Source organism: Bubalus kerabau, chromosome 1, assembly GCF_029407905.1.
Source record: "Bubalus kerabau isolate K-KA32 ecotype Philippines breed swamp buffalo chromosome 1, PCC_UOA_SB_1v2, whole genome shotgun sequence".
Lineage (NCBI taxonomy): Eukaryota > Metazoa > Chordata > Mammalia > Artiodactyla > Bovidae > Bubalus > Bubalus kerabau.
The window spans coordinates 16,595,242-16,619,834 of record NC_073624.1 but is presented as its reverse complement, the minus strand read 5'-3'; the positions used below and the strand labels follow the sequence as shown (position 1 = coordinate 16,619,834).

The following is a 24,593-nucleotide window of genomic DNA, read 5'->3' as shown; positions in this document are numbered from 1 at the left end:
ATTTCCACTGCTCTTTGGGTAGGAACCCGGAACACTCAGCTGCAGTCACCAGAAAGGGCCCTGAGGAAGAGGGGCGGGATTCCCATCAGATTTAGAAAGGGACATCTGGGCCTCCAACCCAAGGCTTTCTGTCCCTAAAAATGCAGAACCTTCTCTAGCCCTTACCCTGAAGGCCAGCAGGTGGCAGCACCACCAGGCATTTCACAACCCAAACTAAACCGAAACAGAATTGTTTTTTTTTCTTTTTTGGTTTTGTTTATGCAAATAGTTCATTCCCTACAACCTTCCTCCCGGAATGGTCACCCCTTCCCCCTCCACAGTCCCTCCCTCCCCCTTCCCTCCTCTGCGTGACCCTGCTCTCTCTGCACCCAGACTGCATGAAGACGCTGTCACAGAGTCAGGGATCCAACAACAGGCCTTGAGAAATGTGAGTAAGCCTGGTGGGGACCAAGGAGGGAGGGAGACACCAGAGGGGACGATCCTGGGCACTGGGGGCCCCCTGTCCCAGACTTACTCAGGGAGCTGGGAGCACCCTGACCCTCCCCATATACCTTATCCCTCCAGTGTGCCCACATGTGCACACTCAAAAATGCATGCCCCATCTCTCCTCCGAAGGAGAAAGGAGGCTCAGACCCAGGAGGTGAGGCCACACTGCCTTCCTCCTCCAGCTCACAGGGAGCAGCAAGGTAGGGGTCACAGTGGGGTGGTCCCTCCCTCGGCCTAGACAGTCAGCCTCTGTGCCTGAGACACTCTTCCATAGGTGGTCTCTCCCAGAGGCCTTGCTGAGCATGTGGGAGCCATTTCAGAGACCATGATTAGAAACCCCCACCCTCAGTTTACTGGTCCCAAGCCAGCCCAATTCCTGGAAGGGGAGCAGAGTGATGCAACAGGGCAAGGAAGAGGCTGGGGAGAGAGGTGGGGGGAGCACGATGACCTCTGGACTGGGTACACTGGCCTGGGGAGGCGCACCCAGTGCAGCAGCTGCAGAGACCAGCCTCCCCCCAGCACCCTCCCCACCCACCCTAGGACATCTCCCTGAGAGCTAGAATGGACCGAGAGGAAAATGCCCAGCGGTAAGGCAATCCCACCCCTACCAAACAACAAGGGTCTGCACCCCTCCTGCCCTACAGACACCTTTTTTCTTTTGGCAGGTGGCTCTTGTACCTCCTGCTGCCAGTCCTGTTCTACAGGGTGGGAGGTGCCATACCCACCCCTCAGAAGCTCTATGGGGAGGTGATGTCCCCGCTGTTCCCCAAGCCTTACCCTAACAATTTTGAGAGGACCACTGTGATCACAGTACCCACGGGGTACAAGGTGAAGCTTGTCTTCTGGCAGTTTGACCTGGAGCCTTCGGAAGGTTGTCTCTATGACTATGTCAAGGTAGGGGACAGGTTAGGGGGGTGGGCAGAGGGAGAACTGAGTGTTTCTGGAACCAGGGGACCCGGGTTCTGACCGGCCTGGCTAGGACACCCTGCCTGGGGACACAGCCTCAAGCCGGTGAAAGCTGATGGCCAGGTGGGGCTCTGGAAGTCCAGGGGTGTCGAGGATGGGAGGCCACTGCTCTGAGAGACCCTTGTGGAGCACAGAGGGGAGAAACAGAGAGGGAGGGGACAGGCCCTGCTCTTGGGGAATGCACTGTCCACAGGAGTCAGAAAAACCTTCCCTGTCTGCTTACTTGCCCGGAGGATTTTGGAAACTTCCATGCCTCGGTTTCCCTGTTGCCATGGAGAGTGTCACCGTGGCTGCCTCCTCACCAGGAGCACAGGGACGTGGGGAAGCAGCATGTGTGTGGTGGTGGCTCAAGGGTGGTCTCCAGCCAGGACAGTGGGCTCAGTCCCCTCCTCTGTCACCACCAAGGGCATCGTCTCAGTCCCTCTTTCTACATCCTATAAAAATGAGATTCCTGGAGACTTCCCCAGTGGTCCAGTGGCTAAGACTCTGTGCTCCCAAGGCAGGGGGCCCAGGGTTGATTCCTGGGGAACTTAGGTTGGGGAACTAACCTAAGTTAGGGATTCCACATGCTGCACAGCACAACCTAAAAATAAAATAAAAATTAAAAAATGAGATTCTTGATTCAGGATTCAGATAGAGCCTACACACAACCCATAAATACTATTTCCAGGAGATCCCCTGGAGGGTATAAAAGCACACCATGAAAATGCTGTATCTTCCCAGCCCAGAGGACTTGGGATGTCAGCAGTGCTGGTAGCAGGCAAAGTGGGGATGAGATAGGAGAAGGGACGTCTTCTGCTTTGCAGGAGTTAAGGAATCTGTGAAGGAAGAGGTAAGGAGAGCTCAGTGATGCCTTCTAAGCTGGCAGGTCCCAGATGCTCACATTCAGCTGAATATCAGGAGTCATGGCTGGACAGGAATGGGTTGACCAAGACAAGGTGAAGGACAGGACAGAGGGTAAAGCCGACCATCCTGCCTCTAGGGATGAAGGAATGATAGAAACCAGGTAAAGGCAACCAGGATTCCAGTGGGAGGTGGACACGGGAAGAGATGGGGGTAAAGAAAGGTCTGACACATGTTGTTGTTCAGTCACTAAGTCATGTCAGACTCTTTGCAAACCCATGGACTGCAGCACACCAGGCTTCCCTGTCCTTCAGCATGTCTCAGAGTTTGCTTGAATTCATCCATTGAGTCAGTGATGCCATCCAACCATCTCATCCTCTGTCATCCCCTTCTCCTCCTGCCTTCTCTCTTTCCCAGCATCAGGACTATTTCCATGAGTCAGCTCTTCATATCACGTAGCCAAAATATTGGAGCTTCAGCTTCAGCATGAGTCCTTCTAGTGAACAATCAGAGTGGATTTCCTTTAGGATTGGCTGGTTTGATCTATTTGCTGTCCAAGGGACTCTCAAGAGTCTTCTCCAGCACCACAGTTTGAAAGCATCAGTTTTTCAGTGCTCAACCTTCTTTATGATCCAACTCTCACATCCATACATGACTCCTGGAAACATCATAGCTTTGACTAGACGAACCTTTCTAGCAAAGTGATGTCTTTGCTTTCTAATATGCTGTCTAGGTTTGTCATAGCTGGGGGTCATAGAAAGGCAAGGCCGAGTCCCAGACACAGGATAACATGCAAGATCAGTCGGTGGGGATGCAGGACAGAGGAAAGGCCTCTGGGGAAGTTGGAACAGCCAGAGCCCAGCAGGCAGAGAGCAGCTGGAGACCATCCAGAAGGGCTGGGGGTGGGGGGGGGGGGGGAGGAATGCCCTCTCTGGGACAAGAGAAGGATGACCTTCATAACCTTCCACATGGGACATGTCCCCTCAACAGCTTGTCCGCCTGTCCCTCCTCCACAGATTTCTGCTGATAAGAAGACCATGGGGAGGTTCTGCGGGCAGCTGGGTTCTCCCCTGGGCAACCCCCCAGGAAGCAAGGAATTCATGTCCCAAGGGAACAAGATGCTGCTGACCTTCCACTCGGACTTCTCCAACGAGGAGAATGGCACCACCATGTTCTACAAGGGCTTCCTGGGGTACTACCAAGCCGTGGGTGAGTGGTGCCTGTGCTGGTCTCCTGGGCTCATACTGAATGGGAGCCAGAAAAGGGGATTCTTGAATCCAAAGAATCGGGAAGCCAGGCCTTCTTGTTTTTTCCCAAGAGAGCTTTTTCTAGGAGAGAGCTATCCACCAGGGCCCTGTCCCCACTGGGCAGGTCCCAGAAAGGGTCAGAGGGGCCGGCAGTTCCAGGTGGCCTGAGATAACCTTGTCCTTAGGCCTCTGATGAGTGACCTCTCTGAGACCAGCGCCTCCACAGGTCCCTGCCCCGCCCCCCACCCTGGCTTCTGTGGAATTGAATCCTTCCTTCTGGAATCTCTTCCAGACCTGGACGAATGTGCCTTGCAGCTCAACTCAGTCGAGGAGGACCCCCCGGCCCGGTGCCAGCACCTGTGCCACAACTACGTCGGCGGCTATTTCTGCTCCTGCCGTCCAGGCTATGAGCTCCAGCAGGATGGGCGTTCCTGCCAGGGTGAGGTCTTGCCTGGGTGGTCTCAGAGGAGGCAGGGACTGAGCAAGGTGGGGCTCGCTGGGTGACCCGCTCCCGCTCTGCTCTCCCAGCCGAATGCAGCAGCGAGCTGTTCACGGAGCCCTCAGGCTACATCTCCAGCTTGGAGTACCCCGGGCCCTACCCCCCTGACCTGCGCTGCAACTACAGTATCCGAGTAGAGCGAGGCCACACCCTCCACCTCCAGTTCCTGGAGCCTTTTGAAATCGATGACCACCAGCAAATACACTGTCCCTACGACCAGCTGCAGGTACAGCCAACCCACCCACACAGAGAAATCCTCTCGTCCCCATCCCCACACGTCTCCTCTCATCCCTCCTCCCCACTGGACTGTCTGGCCAATGGGTGCAGAAATGGCCAATGTCCCACATGAGTTGTCCTACACACCTGGCTTCCCAGGTGGCTCTAATGGTAAAGAACCCATCTGCCAATGCAGGAGATGTAAGAGATTCAGGTTCAATCCCTGGGTAGGGAAAATCCCCTGGAGGAGGTCATGGCAACCCACTCCAGTATTCTTGCCTGGAGAATTCCATGGACAGAGAGCCTGGTGGGCTACTGTCCATAAGGTCGCAAAGAGTTGGACTCGACTCAGCAACTTAGCGCACACTCCAGACCGGTGGGTCCTCGGGAGGCCTACTCCCCTCCAGCTTAAAACATACACCAAGCAGGATCCACACCACCAGCACCACCGCCCTGGCCCTGTATCTGAATTGGAGACATGACCCTCCCTCCATTCCCCCGCCTCCACAGATCTATGTCAGCGGGAGGAACATCGGTGAGTTCTGTGGAAAGCAAAGGCCCGAGCGCATTGATGCCCAAAGCAACTCGGTGGACCTGCTCTTCTTCACGGACGAGTCAGGGGACAGCCGGGGCTGGAAGCTGTACTACACCAGTGAAGGTAAGGCTGCCCGGGGCCCCTCATGGGCCAGAAAGGGGGCAGGATGAGGCAGGTAGAAAGGAGGCCAGTGGCTCGGAAAAAAACATGCCCTCTGGTCTCCCTAACAGTCATCAAGTGCCCCCAGCCCAAGACCCTGGACTCATTCACCATCATTCAGGACCTGCAGCCTCAATACCAGTACCGGGACTATTTCATCGCCACCTGCAAAAAAGGCTATGAGCTCGTGGAGGTAAGAGCCAGGGCCAAGGGGAGGGAGCTGACCCAGAGTCCAGCATAATTCACACGGAAGATGGAGGCTCAGCCCTACATGGAAACATAAGCATGTTTGAGCTGGAAGGGTTACCCGGCCTGCTCCAACTTGACTGCACACTGGAAATACGATTTCAAGATTCTGATGTCCAGTCCCCTGCTAGAGACTAGTCCATGGGCCTGAAGGGGAGCATGGGTGTCAGGATTACCCACAGTTACTCAGTGATTCTAATGCCCAGCCAAGTCTAAGAACTACAGGACCTCATCCTATAACTCACTATACAGTGAGGAACGAAACAGGTGGGGGTAGAGTTGAAGTGCCAGGCCTCACTCACTCAACATCACTGGGATTGTGTACAGCAGGGACCGGGAACAAATCCCCTGCTTCTTGCTCCAGGGCTCTCGGTTTTTGTTTTTAAAACCTACATAGCTTTACTCAAAGATTCATGAATCAGGCAGCATTCCCGATCGGACTATCAGAAGAGGCTCCGTTTATGTCCACCGGTGGTCTTACCCCAGACCCACCACCCTGTCCAGAGCTTTGCTGACCCAGGAAAGAATGTGGTTTGCTCCATTGGTCAATCTCACAAAAGCTGGGAAACTAAAATGCTACTCTTGGGACTGCCTGGTGGTCCAGTGGTTAAGAATCCACCTTCCAGTGCAGGGGGCATGGGTTTAATCCCTGGCTGGGGAACTGAGAGCCCACATGTCTCAGGGCAACTAAGCCCATGCGCCACAACTACTGAAAGCAGTGAGGAACCAGTGAAGGCAATTAATAATAATAATTAATTAATTAATGCTATTTTTTATAAACCATACAATTGGAGTTACCCTGGCCAGGGACCTGGGACTGGACATCCCATCTTTGTCCAGTAGGTCCCCTCGGAAGACCCACCTTGAATCAGAGAAGAGACCTTTGGTTTGTTGTGGTGAATTCACCCAACAAACATTTTAAGTTGATTCAGTGACAGGCAGTGTTCTGGATGTGGGAAGTACAGTAAAAAGAAATGCACATGTTCACACAGGTTTCGTGGAGCTTCCCTTTGAATAGAAATGAGTCAGCCAGATCACTTCTCATTAGTCCAGGAAGGACTGGGGGTCCTGGGCACACCCCTCCACCCCGTTCAGGTTGCAACCTGCCCCGTCTATGCCCCCAGCACCCTTACCTTGTTACTTATCATTCACATCATCAACTTTAAACCTAGTTTATCTCACATTATTTACTTTTTATTTGACTCAGCAGTAAAGATTCCACCTGCAATGCAGGAGACACTGGTTCAATCCCTGGGTGGGGAAGATTCCCTTGGAGAAGGATATGGCAACCCACCCCAGTATTCTTGCCTGGATAAGTCTATGGACAGAGGAAGCTGACGGTCTACAGTCCATGGGGTTGCAAAACAGTAGGGACATGACTGAGCGACTACATGATAATTTACATTTTGCTCAGATATCCTAGTTCTTATACACATTCTCTTGCAGTCTGTTCCAGGGCTAACAATCTGAGATGATTGTTGGTGTTAATAAAACTCATTCATGTTGCCCAATTACTTTTCGTTTCAGAGGGTGCTGTCTCCTGGCCTGTCCCTGCCATCTGCTGGCCTAAGACAGCACCTAGCATATGTCAGCATCTTGAGCCCCCTTGAAAGTGGCTGGGCTGTGCTAGCATTTTAGGAAAGGCCCTTAGCCTTGAGGAGACTGCAGCCTGGGAGCGATGGGGTGATACGGGGCTTACCTGGCAGGGCAGTCCAGAGGGAAGAAACACGGCCCTACTTCAGGGCAGAGACTTTTGTTTCAATGCAGAGAACGTGCAACTGTGCTTGTGGCTTGTTTGCTTTTTAATTTAAAACTGTGAAGTTCAGGGACTTCACTGGTATTCCAGTGTCTGAGTTTCTGCACTCCCAATGCAGGCAGCCTGGGTTCGATTCCTAGTCGGGAAACCTGACCCCACATACCTCAACTAAATATCCCACAATGAAGACTGAAGATCCTGAGTGCCACAACTAAAACCCAAAGCAGCCAAAATAAATAATAAATAAATAAATAAATATTTTTAAAAATAAAATTATGGGGTTCAACTGGACCTCAGTGGAAATTCTTGAAATCCCCTCAAGAGTCTAGAGAGGGGATTATTGGGTATAACAACTAGCCCTAGCTCTGATATATTTTTTAAAAAACTATTTATTTATTTACTTATTTGGCTGTGTCAGCATGTGGGCTCAGTAGTTGTGGCATTCGAACTTGGTTGCTCCCCAGCATGTGGGGTCTTAGTTCGCTGAACAGGGATTGAACCCACATCCCCTACACTGGAGGACAGATTCTTAACTACTAGACCACCAGGCAAGTCCCCAGCTCTGACTTCCTGCTGGGTGGCTCAGTGCGCCCATCTGTCAGTCTGGTTTGAGAGGACCAGCTAGGAAGAAGGGCCCAGGAGACACGACCACAGGTGTTGAGGTTCAAGGGCTGAGAGCTGACTTTGCATCCTTACTGCTCCCCTGTGGGCAAGGGCAGGAGGGAGCCTCAGGGCCTCCTTGTACTAATGGCTGCTCCACCTCTGCTCCAACAGGGGAACAAGGCACTCCTGTCCTTCACAGCTGTCTGCCAGGATGATGGCACATGGCACCGTGCCATGCCCAGGTGCAGGAGTAAGTTGCAACTCAAGCATGTGTCTCCCCCCAGGAGAAGGGAAGAGGGTCAGGCCTAAGCATCACTCCCAAAAGCCATTCCCCTGACTTGTCCTTTGAAGGCTCCAGCCCACTGGGAACCAGTCGACCTTCATCTCTGCAGATGAGGGGCTCTGCCCAGAACTGAGTTTTATCCCATCCAGTCCTCATGCATCACAAGAGCCCCCAATGACCATATTTCCCGAAGGCTCTCAGCGGGTTCCCACCCTTCCCACTGAGGTTCCGGTACAGTCCTTCTCAGTTCTCACAAGACCCTGTGTTCTCTCCAAGTCAAGAACTGTGGGCAGCCCCGAAGCCTGCTCAACGGGGCCTTCAATTACACCACCAGAGAGGGGGTGAACACCTACGAGGCACGTATCCAGTACTACTGCCATGAGCCCTTCTACAAGATGCACACCAAAGGCGGCACAAGCAAGTCTGAGCGAGGTAGGGACACGTGTAAATGGCTGTCTTCTCCCTCTTGTTGGAACATCTTCTGCTATTTCTTTCAACAGAGTCTCCAAGGAGGGAATATTAAGATATTTATCCCGGGCACTGGCTTCAGGGGTGCCAAGAGGCTTCTAATAAGGTTGAAAGAGGAAACATTTGAGCTGATAGAATGAAAGACTCAAATCTCATAAACAGCTCTCTCTCACCCCCAACCCCACCATTACCACCCCCACCAGCACCCCTACTACAGGTTTATCAGTGGGTTTCCTCGGCATTCTCCCCACATCCCCTCTCAGGTTGCTGTGTTGTGACTTTACATTACTAAATTGCTTTCAGACTCATCAATGGGTATCTTGAAAACTTTTTAATGAAAGAAATCACATGATTTGTAGGTTTAAAATATGCCAAAAAAAAGAAAAAAATATCTTGTTTATAGGCTATTGTTGTTGCTGTTATTAGTCATTCAGTCATGTCTGACTCTTTGTGAGCCTATGGACTGTAGCCTGCCAGGCTTCTCTGTCCATGGGATTCTCCAGGCAAGAATACTGGAGTGGGCTGCCATGTCCTTCTCCATGTTTACAGGCTATATACGGTATTATTTAAGAGCTGGACTTTGAAGTAAGACAACTTTCCATTTGCATCTTGGTTCTGGCACTTAGAAGTTATATGACCTTGTATAAATTATTTAAACCCAGTTTCCTCAATTCTAGTGTTAGTCCGACTCTGATACCTCATGGACTGTAGGCTGCCTGGCTCCTCTGTCCATGGAATTCTCCAAGCAAGAATACTGGAATGGGTAGCCTTCCCCTTCTCCAGGGTACTTCTTGACCCAGAGATCAAACCTTGGTCTCCTTCACTGCAGGCTGGCTATTTACCATCTCAGCCACAAGGGAAGCCCTCCTTGTGTCTAGGAGGAGGGTAATGATGCATATCTGAAAGCATCACCAAGGTGCTTCAATGCGATAAAATGTTGAGGTCAAGCAAGGTACACTGTCCACAATCAGAAAACATAGCTACGGGTAAGTCCATAGTCAGAAAACATAGCTACAGGTAATTCCCTGATGGTCCAGCAATTAGGACTCCATGCTTTCATTGCTGAAGGCTTGGCTTCAATCTATGGTTGGGAAACTAAGATTTGCACAGCAGAGCCAAACAAATACCCTCAAAAAACAAAACAATAAAACATAACTCCCATTATCACCCACTACCCAGCACCAAGATGCAATAATGATAAGATCTTCTTGATAAGTTCCTTCCAGTTTTTGTGTCAACTTTCACACATAGGGATCACAACAAATATGAGTTAAGTATTCTGATTTTTCCATTTAGCATCAAAACAAAAACATACACATGAAGCTTTTCAAAAAACACACTTTCAGTATCCCATCTGCAGGTATTCCAATCTTTCCCTTTGTTCCTCCTCCATTCTGTCCTCGCTTTGGTGCTCTTGGCCCCTGCCCACACACCCCCAACCTGAGCTCAGCCCCTTCTCCCCTCAGGGCTGTACACCTGCACAGCTCAGGGCATTTGGAAGAACGAGTTGGTAGGAGAGAAGATGCCTCGGTGTTTGCCAGGTGAGTGGAAGCCCTCCACTGTCCTCTGTGGCCTTGGCAGCCATGCAGGGCCTGGAGGAGGGGTGGCATAGACAAGAGAGAGACAGTCCAGCCTGAAGCTGAAGACGGACATGGGGCATCTGAAGAAAGGAGAGGAGATGCCCCAGGAGAAGGGCAGAGGGACCCAGAGAGCTGGCCCTGTCCTGACAGTCCTAGACTTTTCACTGAGCAGATGGGAGACCAAGAATAAATAAAAAGGGCAAGAAAAGCCCCAGGAAAGAATAAATAAGAACGAGGAGAGATGACTGACAATATGCCAAAGACATGGGGTGAGGAGAGGGTTGGGGTGGGAAGATGGGGAGAAAGGAAAGGGTCCTAAACCAAAAAGAGGGGCAAAGGGGAGGAGACAGACCATAGAGGGAGGTGGGCCGACGGGCACTGACGTTTCTCTCCCTGAACCCATCTTCTCCTCCCCAGTGTGCGGGAAGCCGGTCCACCCTGTCGAGCAGAGGCAGCGCATCATTGGAGGCCAGAAGGCCAAGCTGGGCAACTTCCCCTGGCAGGCCTACACCAACATCCACGGGCCCGGGGGTGGCGCGCTGCTGGGGGACCGCTGGATCCTCACGGCCGCGCACACCATCAACCCCAAGGACCACGAGGCACAGGGCAGCCCCAACTTAGACGTGTTCCTGGGCCACATCAACGTGGAAGATATCACCAAGCTGTCCAACCACCCGGTCCGTAGGGTCATAATCCACCCAGACTACCGCCAGGAAGAGTCCCACAACTTCGAGGGGGACATCGCCCTCCTGGAGCTGGAAAATAGCGTCACCTTGGGCCCCAACCTCCTGCCCATTTGCCTCCCAGACAACGAGACCCTCTATGACCCGGGTCTCATGGGCTATGTCAGTGGCTTTGGGATCATGGAGGAGAGAATTTCTCACAACCTCAGATTTGTCCGTCTGCCAGTAGCTAAGCGAGAGATTTGCGATCGCTGGCTCCGGCAAAAAAACAGGAATGATGTGTTTTCTGAAAACATGTTCTGTGCTGGGAACCCAGCCACAAGGCAAGATTCCTGCCAAGGGGATAGTGGAGGGGTCTTTGCAGTGAGTGATAAGAAAAATGACCGCTGGGTGGCCACGGGCATCGTGTCCTGGGGCATTGGGTGTGGTGAAGGGTACGGGTTCTACACCAATGTCCTCAAGTACGTGGACTGGATCAAGAAAGTGATGGAAGTGGAAGACTGACCTCAGGATTACCTAGGTCGGAATCCAGAGAGCAGTGTATTAAAAAAAATTTTTTTTATCTGACCAGTTGTTGATAACTTCTAAGAATCCATATTAAAATCACTAATGCAGAAAGACACCATGTGAAATAAATTCTCTTCTCTATAGTCCCATCCACGTTCTTCACCTGAAACAACCCAAAGATCACCTTTATTTCCCCCAAGAATTGCACAAGATATATTCCACCATATCTAGGTATCATTGTCCTCTTCCATTTTTATACCATGACATAACTGAATATAGAATGTCTTCCAAATAAAATTTTATGGGAAATCCCATTGTGTAAAATGAATTAAAAGCAGGATTTAATAAATATAAATATATTTAATGACATCAGGGCTTCCCTGGTGGCTCTGCCATAGAGTCTGCCTGCCAATGCAGGAGACAGTTTCGATCCCTGCTCTGGGAAAATCCCACGTGCTTCAGAGCAACTGATCCCGTGCACCTGGGCTCCACAACCTTCCAGCCGCAACTACTGAAGCCAGTGTACTCTAGAGCCTGTGCTGGGCAATAGGAGAAGCCCATGCAACAGTGAAGACCCAGCACAGCCAAAAAAATTAATTGATTTTTAAAAATATTTAGTGAAGTCATATGTAAAATGTTCCCATAGGAAGTCAATGGTGCTGGGGTCCAGCCCCAGTGGATCCAGGGAATTCGAAGCGGGGACGGCATTGGCGAGGATCAGGAAACAATTGCTTAATTAAACGTTAATTAAGGATATAAAGAGTGGTTAAATAAGGATAGCTCAGTGAGGAAATTCAGTGGAGAAAAGAGGCTGAATAACTTGGTTTACGTGGGAAACTAATAAAATTCCAAAATAAGGAATTTGCATCACCTACGTAGGCCACAGGCATCCTCCCGTTCTCCCAAAGGAGAGGAGACACTAAGGCCTCCGTGGTCATATCTTAGAAGCCCAGGCATAATTAGTAGGCTCCACGCTCCAATTCAGCCAGAAGGTGAGAGAAAGAGCAACATGGGGAGACCAAGTTTCGGTGAACAAGGCCCGCACTTTATTTTCCAAAGTAGTTTTTATACCTTAAGTTATGCATAGAGGATAATGGGGGAAGGGGTAGAGTCATTCAGTAAGCCAGGCTTTCTTCCTGCAAAGTTATCATATGCAAAAGTTTAGGTGATTTGCATCATCTTCTGGCCCGGAGGCCTGTTAGCATTTTAAGACCCTTTCTTCAGAAAACTTATTTTTCTCTAAAGGTGATTGATTAGTCAGGCGCCACCCTCCAAAAGCATTAGATAAAGTTACATTCCTATAGGGCAAAGGTGTGGTGGGCTATAACAAGAAAAAGAATTAACTCAAGGGTCCCAGGTTACAAACATTAAAGCTACTACTTACACCAATTATATTAATCAATACACTGCCAGGGACACAGCAGGTAAGGGATATGGAAACTTAGCAGCAAACATTGGCCCAACAAGTGAAAAACCCTTCACCAATACAATTTCTAATCAATCTTTTAACTGCTCAAAGGAATCTGTATTCAGACAGTTTAGAACGTCTCATGCCTCTCACAGTTGTGAACTAAAACACTCTTGTCACACCCAGGAACTTTATTAACTGGAGCTGTAAGTTAACCCTTTTTTCAGAGAGAGGTGGTAGGGGACAGCCCCCCATAAAGTCAGAGGTGTAGGTGAGAGCACAAAGCAGAAAGTAGGCAGACTCTGGTTTTGGGGGTAGATGCTCGAGAATTTCCAGGGAGACTCCTGAGGCTCGATCCCGCCTTTGCGTATGCCGAGCCTCCTTCCTCATGACCTTTGCCACGGGCGGAGTTCCTCACGCTGGCTCCCAGCACAATGGAAATAGTTAAGTTGCTGCACACATTTATCATTAGAGTTGTAGGTACTATATCTCTGTCTTTTGTTTTGATTATACACTGCAAAGAAAATCCTTATTTTCCCACATAAACAGCTACAAATACAAGATCTTTTTTAACTGGTCAGTTTCCAATCTGTAAATATTCCTTAAGAGAAGAGTGGTATGAAATTTTTGTTCCCAAATTGAGTCACTAACAGTACTTTTTCTAATCATTTATTTACATATGTATTTACTTTTTGACCACACCTCCCAGCATGTGGAGTCTTAGTTCCTGGACCAGGAATGGAACCTGTACCCCTGTAGAGGAAGTGTAGAGTCTTAGCCACTGGACAACCAGGGAAATCCTATTAACAGTATTTGCAAATAATTTATATCATTTAAGATATATTTAAAGGCCAGAGAAGGACTGAAAACTTGGGATAAACATTATAAGTATTTACGCCAGAATATTATAATGATATTATTGCAGGTATATTGTCACCCTGCTTATTTAACTTATATGCAGAGGACATCATGAGAAATGCTGGGCTGGATGAAGCACAAGCTGGAATCAAGATTTCCAGGAGAAATATCAATAACCTCAGATATGCAGATGACACCACCCTTATGGCAGAAAGTGAAGAAGAACTAAAGAGCCTCTTGATTAAAGTGAAAGAGGAGAGTGAAGAAGTTGGCTTAAAGCTCAACATTCAGAAAACTAAGATCATGGCATCTGGTCCCATCACTTCATAGCAAATAGATGGAGAAACAAGGGAAACAGTGAGAGACTTTATTTTGGAGGGCTCCAAAATCACTGCAGATGGTGATTGCAACCATGAAGTTAAAAGATGCTTGCTCCTTGGAAGAAAAGCTATGACCAACCTAGATAGCATATTAAAAAGCAGAGACATTACTTTGCCAACAAAGGTCCATCTAGTCAAAGCTATGGTTTTTCCAGTAGTCATGTATGGATGTGAGAATTGGACTATAAAGAAAGCTGAACACAGAAGAATTAATGCTTTTGAACTGTGTTATTGAATAAGACTCTTGAGAGTCCTTAGACAGCAAGGAGATCAAACCAGTCAATCCTAAAGAAAATCAGTCCTGAATATTCATTGGAAGGACTGATGTTGAAGCTGAAACTCCAATACTTTGGCCACCTGATGCGAAGAACTGACTCATGGGAAAAGACCCTGATGCTGGGAAAGAGTGAAGGGAGGAGCAGGGAACAGAGGATGAGGTGGCTGAATGGCATCACCAACTCAATGGACATGAGTTTGAGTAAACTCTGGAAGTTGGTGATGGACAGGGAGGCCTGTTGTGCTGCAGTCCATGGGGTCGCAAAGAGTCAGACACAACTGAGCAACTGAACTGAACTGAACTGAACTGATTATTGCACAACTAACTCTGCTGGACTTGTCTGAACAACCTTACTTGAGCTGACTCACACAGGCCTGAATTAAGGAAGATCAAGGCAGAGTTAAAACATTCCTGAGTAATGATGAGTTTGTTAAGTCTAAATGTAGGTCCACAATCCCTAATCTGACATCCTCGAGTCCAAGTGCCTTTCAATATTCAACATTTTACAGATTTCAGAAATGCAATATACCATCTGTGTCATGTAATACCGTCATATTACAGCAGTGTCCAGGGCAGCACCTTGCAAGAACACAGATAAGTGAAGTAAGTCAGAAAGAGAAAAACAGATATCCTATATTCTCACATACATGTGGAATCTACAAAAATGGTACTGATGAACCTATTTGCAGGCAGGAGAGGCAACACAGATGTAGGGAACAGCCACGTGGACACGGCAGACAGCAGGGTGAGAAAGGGGGTGTGGGATGAATTGGGAGATTGACATGTACACTATTAATATTATGTATAAAATACATAACTAATGAGAACCTATTGTACAGCACAGGGACCTCTACTCAGTGCTCTGTGGTGACCTGAATGAGAAGGAAATTCAAAACAGAGGGGATATATGTATACATATAGCTGATTTACTTTGCTATACAGCAGAAATTAGCACAACATTGCAAACAACTACACTCCAGTTTTTTAAAAAGAAGAACGCTTCTGAAAAAACATTTGAAGAGTCACAGAAAGTGTGATAAACACTCTGGATAGCTACCCATCAGTTACTGGCAGGTTTTGCCACTAAATAAGTTTTGATGTCAAACTTATTATAACACTTTCCGTTTTTAAGAGCATTTTAGATGTCAGGATTGGGGATTTCAGGATTATGGACTTCTATAGTTGAAAATGAAAAGAAAACGTTTTCTCATGGAGTCTACGTGAAAGCATACACAAGTGGCGTGGGCTACATTTGAAGAGTATATGCTGATTGCAGTTTTTTTTTTTTAATGTTTAGAAATGTTTTTAGAACTGAAACACTTTCAGGATTCCGATGGAGACAGGAGTGGAGTGGGTGGAGATGAAAATGGTGAAAACTAAAACTAGATCTAAAAAATTTCAGTTGTATGTTATTTCTAAGATTCTTGGCAAATTTAAGATTCTGAGTCCTTGGTCTTTATTGTAATTATCTTATGTGACCTCAGGAGAATTCAATGACTGCTCTGACCTTCCTGGTTCCCACTCTCTTCCCCCAAAGTCATGTGCATCTTATTCTTCAAGGGCACTGAATAGAAAAATAAGGACAAAACCAATATTCTGTGAATAGGCAATTAACAGAAAAAAGTACAAATTGCTTTTGGACTTTTGGGATTAACCTAGCTCATAAAAAGGAATATATTTAAATTAAGATGCCACTTTTTTTACCAATAAGATTTACCAGTAATATATTACATTGGTGAAGATATAGAGAAGACAGTCACTCACACATTGTTTTGGTTTTGGGGGGGGGGGTTGTTTTGTTTTGTTTGGAATGCAAATTGGTACAAACTCTATAGACAGCAATTTGCTAACATGCAATCAAAGTTACAAAGGCACATTCCTTTGACCCCACAGTTCCACCTCCATGAATTTTTCCCACAGATATTCTCATATATGAGATAAATGACCTATGTACAAGGGTAGACACTCCAGTATTGTTGCTTATAGCAAAGTATGAGAATCCTGAATTCTGAAAGTTCTAGTACCAAAGTTTCAAGTAAATTATGGAATATCCAAGTAATGGAATACAACATAGTAATTCAATCTCTAAGACAGATAAATGAAAAAAGTAAGAAGCAGAACAGTGTAATACAATACCAACATTTGTATTTTTAAAAGAGTAGTTATATATTGCTTTTATATGTATAAAATATCACTGGAAGGTTAAAAAGAAACAATGGTGGTTTCTGGGGGAGGATAGGAGTGAAAAGAAAAGTTACTCTCTTTTGATCTTCCCAATTTTGAGCCGTGTAGATGTTTTACCCAGGCTTCCCACGTGACTCTGTGGTAAAGAACCTACCTGCCAATGCAGGTGGTGTGGGTTCCATCCCTGCGTCAGGAAGATCCCCTGGAAAAGGATATAGCAACCAACTCCAGTATTCTTGCCTGGAAAATCCCATGGACAAAGGAGCCTGGCAGGCTAGAGTTCATGGGGTTGTAAAGAGTTGGACATGACTCAGTGACTAAACAACAACAGGAAGATGTTCCAAAAGCAAAGACAGAGCTGTAGTCAGTTCAGTTCAGTTGCTCAGTCATGTCCAGCTCTTTGTGATCCCATGGACTGCAGCATGCCAGGCTTCCCTGTCCATCACCAACTCCTGGCGCTTTCTCAAACTCATGCCCATTGAGTCGGTGATGCCATCCCACCATCTCATCCTCTGTCATCCCCTTCTCCTCCTTTCTTCAATCTTTCCCAGCATCAGGGTCTTTTCTAAGGAGTCAGTTCTTCGCATCAGGTAGCCAAAGTATAGGAGCTTCAGCTTCAGCATCAGTCTTTCCAATGATATTCTGGACTGATTTCCTTTAGGATTGACTGGTTTGATCTCCTTGCTGTCCCAGGGACTCCCAAGAGTCTTCTCCCACACCACAGTTCAAAAGTATCAATTCTTCAGAGCTCAGCTTTCTTTATGCTCCAGCTCTCAGAGCTGTTATTAAAATATTTTTAATTTTTGAAAGGTTTAAGGAAATAACCTCATTGAGAAAGCTTATATTTAGCAAAGATTGAAAAAATTCAGATATTCAGAGACTTCAGGTGCTAGGGGCACTAAGTCGCTTCAGTTGTGTCCAACTCTTTGTGACCACCAGGCTTCTCTGTCCAAAGGATTTTCCTGGCAAGAATACTGGAGAGGGTTTCCATTTCCTTCTCCAAGTGATCCTCCTGACCCAGGGATGGAACCCTTGTCCTTTACATCCTGCATTGGCAGGCAGGTTCTTCACCACTAGCGCCACCTGGGAATCCCCAGCGGAAAAACATTCAGGAAGAGGGAACAGCCAGTGCAAAGGCCCCGAGGCAAGAACATGCTGGCTCCATTAGGGACTTACAAAGACAGCCAAAACAGAGCTCAGTGATACAAACTCATGGTCTGAAAGGCTTATTCTGGCTTCTGGATTGTGGCCACACTATATATGGGGTGGGTGGGGAAGCATGAAAGGGACCAGTTAGGAGTAACTGGCTACCAATTATGGTTACCCCGGTAAGAACTGATGTAACTCAGACCAGGTAGATTTAGTGGAGGTGATACAAAGTAGTCAAAATTTGCAGAGAGCCAAAATATTTCCTGATGGAGTAAATATTGGAGAGAGAAGGATGAGAAAAGGAAAGAAGTCAACTAGATGCAGAAGATTACTAGGGGAGGAGATTTTATAAAAAAACAAACAAACATGAATCCTCTTTTGAACATGTTGAGTGTGTGTGTCTGTGTGTGCTCAGTCATGTCCATGTGCTCAGTTGTGTCTGAGTCTTTGTGACCCCATGAACTATAGCCCACCAGGTTGCTCTGTCCATGAAATTCTCCAGGCAACAATACTGGAGTGGGTTGCCAGTTCCTCCTCCAGGGCATCCTCTCTACCCAGAAACTGAACCCATGTCTCTTGCATCTCCTACGTTGGCAGGTGTATTCTTTACCACTGTGCCACCTGGGAAGCCATGAAGTTTTTAACAAATGCTTATTAGAGAGGGCTTCCCAGGTGGCACCAGTGGTAAAGAACCTGCCTGCCAGTGCAGGAGATGTAAAGGACGTGGGTTCCATCCCTGGGTCAGGAGGATCGCCTGGAAAAGGAAATGGCAACCCACTCCAGTATTCTTGCCAGGAAAATCCCTTGGGTAGAGGAGCCTAGCAGTCACAAGGAGTCGGATACAACTGAAGCGACTTAGCGCCCCTAGCACCCTAGAAACATGGAGTAACAGAGGTCAGATGGACCCTCCCTCCTGAAACAGACAAACCATAGCAGCAACAAAAGCATCAAATATGTGAAACAATGGTTTTTGAGACATTGGCCCTCAGGTACTAAAGACAATGATTCCTGAGAGACTGAATACTATGATTGCCCCAGCTTAACTGCCTTGAGAGAGATTCGAAGCTGAGGTGCTAGGAGAAACCCAGGTAGGGCTCAGCAGACTCCTTGAGTTGAAGATACAGAGCCACAAGCGCACAGAACTTAGTGTCAGAGAGGAGTCAGCCACACAGAGAGAACTCCAGAAGATCCCTACAAATATTCACCCACAGGCGAGGAAATTACTGAAGGATGGAGAAAAAAGCCTTGTGAGATGATTAGAGGTAATAGCAGCCTGGATGTGTGTGTGCAAAGTCGCTCAGTCAGGTCTGACTCTTGGTGATACTATGGACTATAGCCCACCAGGCTCCTCTATCCATGGGATTCTCCAGGCAAGAATGCTGGAGTGGGTTGTCACACCCTCCTCCAAGTGATCTTCCCCACCCAGGGATTGAACCCAGGTCTCTCACACTGCAGGAAGATTCTTTACTGTCTGAGCCACCAGGGAAGACCCAATAATACCCTACCAAAAACCACATGAAAAGATATTCAACAGCACTAATTATTAGAGCAATGAAACTCAAAACTACAATGAGGTATCACTTCACTTTGGTCAGAATGGCCACCACCAAAAAATCTCCAAACAATAGCTCTCCAGCCAATCACCCACATGCTGCCACCACAGACACAAGCTGTGTGCAGCCCATTAAGCTTGCCAGGGTCACCAAGGTACTGGGCAGGACTGGTTTGCAGTGACGGTCATGTTGGTGCATGTAGAATTCATGGACGGTGTGAGCAACTCCATCATTCGAGGTATGAAAGGCCCCGTGCATTAGGGCAACGTGCTCACCCTCCTGGAGTCGGAACAAGAGGCTCAGAGGCTGCGCTGAACTTGTGGCTCCGTTCTGGATGTCTGGTTGACCACTTAGCCCATGAGGATGATCTGCTGTTAATAAATCATTTATATTGTATGTTTAAAAAAGAATCCACAAACAATAAATGCTGAAGAAGGTGTGGGGAAAAGGGAACTCTCCTACACCGTTGGTGGCAGTGTAAAATGATACAGTCACTATGAAGAACAGAATGGAGGTTACTTTAAAAACTAAAATTAGAGCTAACATGCGTGCATGCTGAGTCACTTCAGTCCTATTCAACTCTTTGCGACCCTATGGACTATAGCCAGCCAGGTCCCTCTGTCCAGGGGATTCTGCAGGCAAGAATGCTGGAGCAGGGTGCCATGCCCTCCTCCAGGGGACCTTCCCCACCCAAGGATCGAATCCACATCTCTTACATCTCCTGCATTGGCAGGCAGGTTCTTTACCCCTAGAGCCACCTGGGAAGCCCAACCAAACTGGAAAACATCCAAATGTATGGGGCATTAGGTAGGGTGGGTCAGTTCAGTCACTCAGTCATGTCTGACTCTTTGTGACCCCATGGACTGCAGCACGCCAGGCTTCCCTGTCCATCACCAACTCCCAGAGCTTGCTCAAATTCATGTCCATCAAGTTGGTGATACCATCCAATCATCTCATCCTCTTTCATCCCCTTCTCCTCTTTTCTTCAATCTTTCCCAGCATGAGGGTCTTCTCTAATGAGTCAGCTCTTCACCTCAGGTGGCCAAAGTATTAGCATTTCAGCTTTAGTATCAGTCCTTCCAATGAATATTCAGGACTAATTTCCTTGAAGTCCAAGGGACTCTCAAGAGTCTTCTCCAACATCACAGTTCAAAAGCATCAATTCTTCAGTGCTCAGCTTTCTTTATAGTCCAACTCTCACATCTATACTTGACTACTGGGAAAACCATAGCTTTGACTAGATGGACCTTTATCAGCAAAGTAATGGCTCTGCTTTTTAATATGCTATCTAGGTTGGTCATAGCTTTTCTTCCAAGGAGCAAGCGTCTTTTAATTTCATGGCTGCAGTCACCATCTGTGGTGATTTTGGAGATCAAAAAAATAGTCTCTCACTGTTTCCATTGCTTACCCATCTATTTGCCATGAAGTGATGAGACTGGATGCCATGATCTTAGTTTTCTGAATGTTGAGCTTTAAGCCAACTTTTTCACTCTCCTCTTTCACTTTCATCAAGAGGCTCTTTAGTTCTTCTTCACTTTCTGCCATAAGGGTGGTGTCATCTGCATATCTGAGCTTATTGATATTTCTCCTGGTAATTTTGATACCAGCTTGTGCTTCATCCAGTCCAGCATTTCTCATGATGTTCTCTGCATATAAGTTAAATAAGCAGGGTGACAATATACAGCCTTGACCTACTCCTTTCCCAATTTGGAATCAGTCTGTTGTTCCATGTCCAATTCTAACTGTTGCTTCTTGACCTGCATACAGATTTCTCAGGAGACAGGTAAGGTGGTCTGGTATTCCCATATCTTTAAGAATTTTCCACAGTTTATTGTGATCCACACAGTCAAAGGCTTTGGCATAGTCAGTAAAGCAGATTTGGATGTTTTTATGGAACTCTTTTGCTTTCTTGATGATCCAACGGATGTTGGCATTTTAATCTCTGGTTCCTCTGCCTTTTCTAAATCCAGCTTGAACATCTGGACATTTTTGGTTCATGTACTGTTGAAGCCTGGCTTGGAGAATTTTGAGCATTACTTTGCTAGCGTGTGAGATGAGTGCAAGTGTGCAGTAGTTTGAACATTCTTTGGCATTGCCTTTCTTTGGGATTGGAATGAAACTGACCTTTTCCAGTCCTGTGGCCACTGCTGAGTTTTCCATATTTGCTGGCATATTGAGTGCAGCAGTTTCACAATGTCATCTTTTAGGATTTGGAAGAACTCAGCTGGAATTCCATTACCTCCACTAGTTTTGTTCATAGTAATGCTTCCTAAGGCCCACTTGACTTCGCATTCCAGGATGTCTGGCTCTAGGTGAGTTATCACACCATCATGGTTATCTGGGTCATGAAGATCTTTTTTGTATAGTTCTTCTGTGTATTCTTGCCACCTCTTCTTAATATCTTCTGCTTCTGTTAGGTTCATGCCATTTCTGTCCTTTATTGTGCCCATCTTTGCATGAAGTATTCCCTTGGTATCTCTAATTTTCTTGAAGAGATCTATAGTCTTTCCCATTCTATTTTTTCCTCTAGTAGAAGGGTCTTATCTCAGTAGCAGGGAACAATGGGCCATAGATTAAATGCTGCTCTGGTCCCAGCTAAAAAATGTTATCCAGGTTCGATGTAGGATACAGAATGCTTGGGGCTGGTGCACTGGGATGACCCAGAGGGATGGTATGGGGAGGGAGTTGGGAGGGAATTGGGAGGGGGTTCAGGATTGGGAACACGTGTACACCCGTGGCAGATTCATGTTGATGTATGGAAAAACCAATACAATATTGTAAAGTAATTAGCCTCCAATTAAAATAAATAAATTTAAATTTTTAAAAAATAGGATCAAAATGTTTCCAAGTAACTTAACTGAGTCTGAGAACAAAGCTCAAAAATATTTATAGAATTACAAAAATATCCCACACTCAACAAGATAAAATTCACAGTCTGACAGCCAACCAAAGAATTTGAAATATTCAAAAAAGCATAGAAATATGGTCCATAACAGGGGGAATCCACCAAAACCAAGCCAGAACTGATATAGATGTAAGAATTAGCAGACTCGTTAAAATGATTGTTCTAATGATATGGTTATAACTGTCAAAAAGTTACAAACGTGTCTATGAGACTCCCTTGGAGAGATGTTAGGTTGGCTGATGTGTAGATTTGGAGTTGACACAAAAGGTCTGAGCTAAAAATGTAAACTTCAGAGTCATTGGTAGGTATATGGATGTGTGTTTAAAGCCACAGCTTGGATGAGGCCGCCAAGGGAGTGAAGCAGGATAGAGAAGAGAAAAAAAAAATCAAGATCAATGAGTATGCCCTGAGACACACCATCAAAAGTCTGGGAGAACAGGAGAAATCAGCCAAGCAGGCTCAGAAATAGCGGCTGAGTGAGTCTTAAAACATACAAAATTTATATGTTGAAGCCTTAACTTCTAACATCATGGTATTTGGAGGTAATGTAACCCAAAAAGGAAACTGGCTGCTCAAAAGCCAACAAAGAGGCCAGGTTGGTGATGGAAAGGAAAGTTTGCTTTATTTTGGATACCAGCAACTAGTGGGGATAAGATGCTTGGATGGCATCACCACTCAATGGACATGAATTTTAGCAAACTCTGGGAGATACTGAAGGACAGGGAAGCCTGGCATGCTGCAGTCTTTGGGGTTGCAAAGAGTCAGACATGACTGAGTGACGGAACAATCAGTGGGGATTGTCCAAAGGACAGGAGTTGGCCTTTGGACAGGCTGGCAATCAGTGGGCTAGAGCTTTTGTTGGCTGAGGGAGGGGGCAACGTGCAGAAACAGCACAGTCAGCTCTACAGTCATCTGGAAATTAGTCATCATGATCTGAGCAGCATCACCTTGATTAAGCACACTTATTTTTCAGTTCCAGGATCGGTTTGTTCTCATTTCCTTAAGGCCAATTCTTTGAATTGTGGCAGTTTATATCACGGCTACAGTCTGGTCATCCTGTAGTTAACTTCTCCACCTGGGGTTTCAGTATCTATAAGGCAGCTCACAGGATATGGCTCAGAATATTATCTATAGCCCTTGAGAAGGAACTAGAGGTCCTTTGACCATGCTTAATGTCTAACTCTTATTATTTGACCTCCTTTGACTGTTTTCCTTTGTTTCTGCATGTTCTCACTTCTCTGGTTAAACTTATTCTTTGGCTAAAGTTTTTCCACAGACATAAGGCAAACTGAGCCTAAGTTTCTTCTTCTATAAAATGTGGGTAATAATAAAAGTAACTCATACAAGTCTTATACAATAGTATCTTTTGCAGTCTCATATGAATATTAAAGAATTACAGCCATAAAAAAGAATGAAATAATGCCATTTGCAGCAACATGAATGTTCCTAGAGATTGTCATACTCAGTGAAGTAAGTCAGAAAAAGACAAATACCACATGACATCACTTATATGCTGCTAAGACACTTCAGTCGTGTCCAACTCTGTGCGACCCCACAGACGGCAGCCCACCAGGCTCCCCCGTCCCTGGGATTCTCCAGGCAAGAACACTGGAGTGGGTTGCCATTTCCTTCTCCAATGCATGACAGTGAAAAGTGAAAGTGAAGTCGCTCAGTTGTGTCCGACTCTTAGCAACCCCATAGACTGCAGCCTACCAGGCTCCTCCATCCATGGGATTTTCCAGGCAAGAGTACTGGAGTGGGGTGCTATTGCCTTCTCCCCACTTATATGTGGACTCTAATATATGACACGAGTGAACTTAGCGATGAAACAGGAACAGACTCACAGACGTAGAGAACAGACTTGTGCTTGCCAAGGGGTCAGGGTGTGGGAGAGGGAAGGACTGGGAGCTTGGGATTAGCAGAAGCAAACTATTAAATATATAGGACGGGTAAACAATAAGGCCCTACTGTGTATCACAGGGAACTATATTCAATAACCTGTGATAGACTGTAATGGGAAAGAATATGAAAAAAGAATATACATGTATAACTGAATCACTTTGCTGTATAGCATATGCCAATAAATTCTTTAATCAATATTTAAGAGTTAAATGAGACACTACAAGAGGCAGGCTTAAGGCAGCATCAGGCACCCTGTGAGCTGTACTGGGGAGGGGTCCTATAGTGTCTTACTGCCTTGATATACACAATCGGAAGGCAGGATCCTTCTTCATGACTATGATCTTAGAATCATACTTTTTCAGTCAGCCTGGTGGAATGCAACACACCTTTCAGTCAGTCTGGTGGAATGCAACATAGATTACTACTGTCATTATAGGCATTTCTAGAGGGTTGGAGCATAAAGAAAGTTGAACACCAAAAAATTGATGCTTTTGAACTGTGATGTTGGAGAAGACTCTTGAGAGTCCCTTCAGTGCAAGGAGATCAAACCAGTCAATCCTAAAGGAAATCAGTCCTGAATATTCATTGCAAGGACTGATGTTGAAGCTGAAACTCCAATACTTTGGCCACCTGATGGGAAGAACTGACTCATTGAAAAAGACCCTGATGCTGGGAAAGACTGAGGGCAGGGGGAGAAGGGATGACGCAGGATGAGATGGCTGGATGGCATCACCGACTTGATGGACATGAGTTTGAGCAAGCTCCAGGAGTTGGTGATGGAGAGGGAAGCCTGGTGTGCTGCAGTCCATGGGGTCACAAAGAGTCGGTCATAACTGAGCGACTGAACTGAACTGAAGGCAATTTTACATCCCCACTCTCAAGTAATCTCTCCATCTCTGC

At 46.7% G+C, this 24,593-nt stretch overlaps 1 protein-coding gene and 1 pseudogene across 1 annotated transcript; both read left to right on the top strand.

The window, feature by feature from the left end:
• The first annotated feature begins 272 nt into the window (after nt 1-272).
• On the top strand, nt 273-11,399 carry C1R (complement C1r). The gene is made up of 11 exons (XM_055566092.1): nt 273-427; nt 1,152-1,380; nt 3,312-3,504; nt 3,835-3,981; nt 4,071-4,267; nt 4,768-4,915; nt 5,023-5,144; nt 7,728-7,806; nt 8,116-8,271; nt 9,774-9,848; nt 10,305-11,399. Coding segments are annotated over exons 1-11 (2,118 nt in total). The 5' UTR covers nt 273-425; the 3' UTR covers nt 11,075-11,399.
• Nucleotides 11,400-18,929: 7,530 nt separating this feature from the next.
• LOC129654595 (40S ribosomal protein S28-like) lies at nt 18,930-19,201 on the top strand (annotated as a pseudogene).
• Nucleotides 19,202-24,593: the final 5,392 nt, after the last annotated feature.

Excerpts from the sequence above, each read along its gene's own strand:
- C1R (XM_055566092.1), top strand. Across the intron at positions 4,916-5,022 it reads GCTGTACTACACCAGTGAAG|TCATCAAGTGCCCCCAGCCC; the intron begins GTAAGGCTGCCC and ends TCTCCCTAACAG. Across the intron at positions 5,145-7,727 it reads AAGGCTATGAGCTCGTGGAG|GGGAACAAGGCACTCCTGTC; the intron begins GTAAGAGCCAGG and ends CTGCTCCAACAG.